This window comes from Prionailurus bengalensis, chromosome D3, assembly GCF_016509475.1.
Source record: "Prionailurus bengalensis isolate Pbe53 chromosome D3, Fcat_Pben_1.1_paternal_pri, whole genome shotgun sequence".
Lineage (NCBI taxonomy): Eukaryota > Metazoa > Chordata > Mammalia > Carnivora > Felidae > Prionailurus > Prionailurus bengalensis.
Window position 1 is genome coordinate 19,180,485 of NC_057356.1, and position 4,669 is coordinate 19,185,153.

General features: G+C 37.3%; 1 protein-coding gene across 1 annotated transcript; it reads right to left on the reverse strand.

Annotated features, from left to right (window-relative positions):
- Positions 1–3,575: 3,575 nt before the first annotated feature.
- On the reverse strand, positions 3,576–4,007 carry LOC122470373 (small integral membrane protein 15-like). Its single transcript, XM_043557887.1, has one exon. The coding sequence runs from the start codon at positions 3,902–3,904 to the stop codon at positions 3,689–3,691; it is 216 nt and encodes a 71-aa protein (XP_043413822.1). The 5' UTR covers positions 3,905–4,007; the 3' UTR covers positions 3,576–3,688.
- Between the last annotated feature and the right edge of the window lie 662 nt (positions 4,008–4,669).

A 4,669-nucleotide genomic window follows, 5' to 3' on the forward strand; every position in this document is an offset into this window, starting at 1 on the left:
TTTTGGTTATATTGATTTTTCTCTATGGTTTTTTTCTGTTTTCTGTTTCACTGACATCCATTTTGATCTTTATTTCCTTTCTTATGCTTCCTTTAGGTTTTATTGGCTCTTCCTTTTCTAGATTCTTAAATGAATCTTCTTGTCTGGTATTAATATAGCTAAGATAATTGACCTGAGACCTTTTTTAAAAATGTTTTATTTATTTATTTTTCTGAGAGAGAGAGAGAGAGAGAGCAAGTGGAGAGGGGCATAGAGAGGGGACAGAAGATCCAAAGCAGGCTCTGCATGACATCAGCAAGCCCGATGTGGGCTTGAACCCTTGAACCATGAGATCGTGACCCAAACTGAAATCAGACATTCAACCAAGCCACCCAGATGCCCTCTTTTTTTCTACTATAGATGTTTAATGCTATAAATCACACCCCTCCCCCTGCCACCAAGTTCTGTTTTTGTGGCATCCCACAATTTTTGATATGTTCAGTGTTTCCATTTAAAAGTCAGTTCAAAATACTAATTTCTCTTTTGGTTTCTTCTTTGATCCATGGTTGTGTGTTATTTTGTTTTCAAATATTTAGAGATTTTTCCAAGGATCTTTCTGTTAATAATTTCTAATTTAATTTCGTTGTGGTCAAACAATGTAGTTAGCATGGTTTTGAAGACTTTTGAATTCTGGTAAATGTTCTGTGTGCACTTGAGAAGAATGCGCACTTGAGAATTCTGCTTTTGTTGGGTGGTTCTGTTAAGTGTTAATCAGGGGGTGATTAACCCAACAGTGGTGTTGGGTGGCTCAGTGGGTTAAGCATCCGACTTTTTTTTTTTTTTTTTTTTGAGACAGAGAGAGACAGAGCATGAACGGGGGAGGGGCAGAGAGAGAGGGAGACACAGAATCGGAAGCAGGCTCCAGGCTCTGAGCCATCAGCCCAGAGCCCGACGCGGGGCTCGAACTCACGGACCGCGAGATCGTACCTGAGCTGAAGTCGGCCGCTTAACCGACTGAGCCACCCAGGCGCCCCAAGCATCCGACTCTTGATATTGGCTGGGGTCATGGTTTTGCAGTCGTGGGATTGAGCCCCAAATCAAGCTCTGAGCTGAGTGTGGGATTATCTCTCCCTCTCTCTCGCCCCTCCCTCATTCATACTCTCTCCTCAAAATAAATAAAAAAAACATTTAAAAAATTAAAAAATAAACATTAATCAAAATCAAGTTGACTACTATATCCTTGCTGGTTTTCTGTCTACTTCAGCTATCAACTATTGAGAGGGGAATTGAAACCCCTGACTGTAATTGTATGTGTCTATTTCTTGTTGAATTTTTTGCATCATGTATTTTGAAGCTTTATTAGGTGCATAAATGTTTAAGATTATTATGATTTAAGATTTAAGATTTAATTTAATGATTTAATTTAATGATTTAAGATTATTATTAAGATTATTATGATTATTAAGATTATTATGGTTCCTTGACTAACTGACCTTATTATCCTTGTGAAATAACCATTATCCCCCAGATTTCTTGCTTTGAAACCGATTTGTCTAATATTAGTATAGATATAGCTACTCCAGCTTTCCTTTGATTAGTTATTAGGGTATGAAAGGGTATTATCTTTTCCCATCCTTTTACTTTTAACCATTTGTGTCTTTATATTTAAAGTGTGTTTCAAAAAAAAAAATAAAGTGTGTTTCTTACAGGTACACGCAGTTGGGTCTTGCTTTTTAAAATTTTTATTTTTTTATATACATAGATTTTTATTTTATTTTTATTTTTTAGAGAGAGAGAGCATGAGCTGGGGAGAGAGAGAAAGAGAGAGAGATAAAGAGAGAGAATCTTAAGCAGGTTGCATGCTCAGTGCAGAGTCTGACCCAGGGCTTGATCCCATGACCCTGGGAATCATGACCTGAGCTGAAATCAAGAGTCAGACACTCAACCAACTGAGCCACACAGGCATCCTGGGTACTGCTATTTTAAATCAAATCTGACAATCTCTGCTTTTAAATGGGAATGTTTATACCATTTACATTTAATGTGATTACTAAATGTGATTACTAATTACATTAATGTGATTATTGATATGGTTAGTGTGGTTATTGATAGGCCATTATTTTTTTCTCTTTATGAAAAAGTATCAAATTTATTTCAATATCTAGTGTTATTTTTTTTAATTTTTTTTTTTCAACGTTTATTTATTTTTGGGACAGAGAGAGACAGAGCATGAACGGGAGAGGGGCAGAGAGAGAGGGAGACACAGAATCGGAAACAGGCTCCAGGCTCTGAGCCATCAGGCCAGAGCCCGACGCGGGGCTCGAACTCACGGACCGTGAGATCGTGACCTGGCTGAAGTCGGAGGCTTAACCGACTGCGCCACCCAGGCGCCCCTAGTTTTATTTTTAAATTAAAGCTGTTGGACAATTTTTTTGTAACTTATAATTCATTATCAGAGGTGAGGAAAATGTGAATAAGCTATTATATACTGACAGCAAATAAAATTCTTAGACTATGCACTTATAAAAGCCACGTGTAATAGTAAAAGTTCCAGTTATACTAGTTACCTGAAGGAAATATTCTTTAGCTCTTTATTGCTAATTTTAACACATTCTCATTTTGATGTAATTTACCTTTTTCACCCAATTACTAGTATGATGAACAAAGTTTTTCCAAATGTTAAACCTTTCTTTACCACTTATGAAATATGACTTATTACTTTTTAAGACTTCCATACAAGAAATTTGAAATTTTAATTTTTACCATGAATCTATTGGATCAAAAAGTATAGAACATCACTACTAAATAAGGTAATACAAAGAATAGAAAAAACACAAATGTGGCATTTATTTAATCAGCAAATTATCTGATAAGACATTTTAACTACTTCACATTTCTACTTAGCACAAGAAAGAATAAACTGGTTCCAAGGTACCACAAGGTTTGGCATTTTTACTGCAAGCGTTTAAGTCATAGTGTTATTCTACTCAACAAGACATCTCTAAGAAAATGGCAGTGTTCATAAGTACAAACATGGTTATATCTGGTAGGTGGTTTTCTTCATAGTCAATATGAGAATTCTTTATAAAATTAGATTTTAAGAAATGCAGAATATCTGATAATTATCTCTAAGGCTAAAATGAGAAAAATGCAGAACACAGAAATAGTCATTGGTTAATATTTGGCTTTGAAAAAGCCAGAAATGATTCTATTCCAAGAAATAAGCGATAATGATAAAGGATATAATAATTAATATACCCTGTGTCTTAAAAGGCTTAAAAGCCAAAGCACACTTTCTACATCAGTATAATTCTGATTTTTAAGTTCTTAATTTCCTTCGTCCACAACAGGACCCTGTTCTAAGCCATTATTTGAATAGAGTTCATAATGTAGGGTCATTTTCCACAGGATGCTTTCATTACAGTACATAAACTGCAAAATGGCAAATGACTAAGTCAGTTATAAAGAATTTATAGCATAATAAATGCCAATTTACAATAACCACCAACAGACTTCTACACCAAAGCCTAAAAGTTGCTGCAGTAGAAGTCATAACTAACATGATTCTTCCATGTGCTCAGACTTTACTACAAATTACTGTCATGAAAAACAGAAAAGAAACCTTAGTGGGTCCTTCCAAAACTGCATAATTTTCCAAACGATTTACCTCTGGTTGTACAGCCTGTTCATTCCTTAAGTGCTTATTCAGTTATTTAGCTTTTGCAATATTTTCTTGACATTTTTGTTTCTTCTTTTGGTCCTTTTCCCTGGCCTCAATCATCTTGACCAATTTCCGGGACACTATGGCATTTACTAGAAACAATGGTGTAACAGCCAAAATAACTGTTGTAAGGAAGCCATATGGGTCCTTTGCAGCCCAATCCACAACATACTCAGCCCAGGACTTTATATCAACCATCTTCATAGTTTTTGTTTGTTTGAAGTTTATTTCTTTATGTTGAGAGAGAGAGAATGTGCACAAGCAGGGGAGGAGCAGGGAGAGAGGGAGAGAGAATCTCAAGCAGCTTCCATGCTTAGATTTCCAACCCATGAACCTTGAGATCATGACCTGAGCTGAAATCAAAAGTCAGATGTTTAACGTACTGAGACACCCAGGTGCCCCAACCATCTTTGTAAAGGCCTTGTGCTTGAGTAGTGATCTCCAACTCTGAGATTATTAGTGAGCTGATTTCAATTTCAGATGACCCTTGCTTGTTTGTCTTCTTTAGCTCTACCATACACTTGTGAGACAAGGTTTAAAAATTCTGTATCTTCTTCCTTCTGTAAAGGGTCCACCAGCCTTAATCTCCAAATGCACGCAGCTCCAAATGGTATTTCACCACCATCAGCATGTCTCCTCCATCCTTGTTTTTCCCCTTGCTCATTCATCCTTCCCTACCGGCCCCACCAGCCTCGGGGGCCAAGTTCACCTGCCCCCCAGCCTCCACCACACCTTGGTCCACCCAAACCATGGCTGCCTCTTCAGGGGACAGGGCAAAACCACCGTGGTGGCTGCCACCAGCCTCCCCTACATCACAGCCGGAACCATGGGCTCGGAACCCTCAGTAGGCCATTACTGATGGCCTATCATCTTGCTATTTATTTTCTATTTGTCCCATCTGTTCTTTTTTCCTCACTTCCTCTTTTTCTGGCTTTTTTTTTTTTTTTTAACGTTTATTTATTTTTGGGA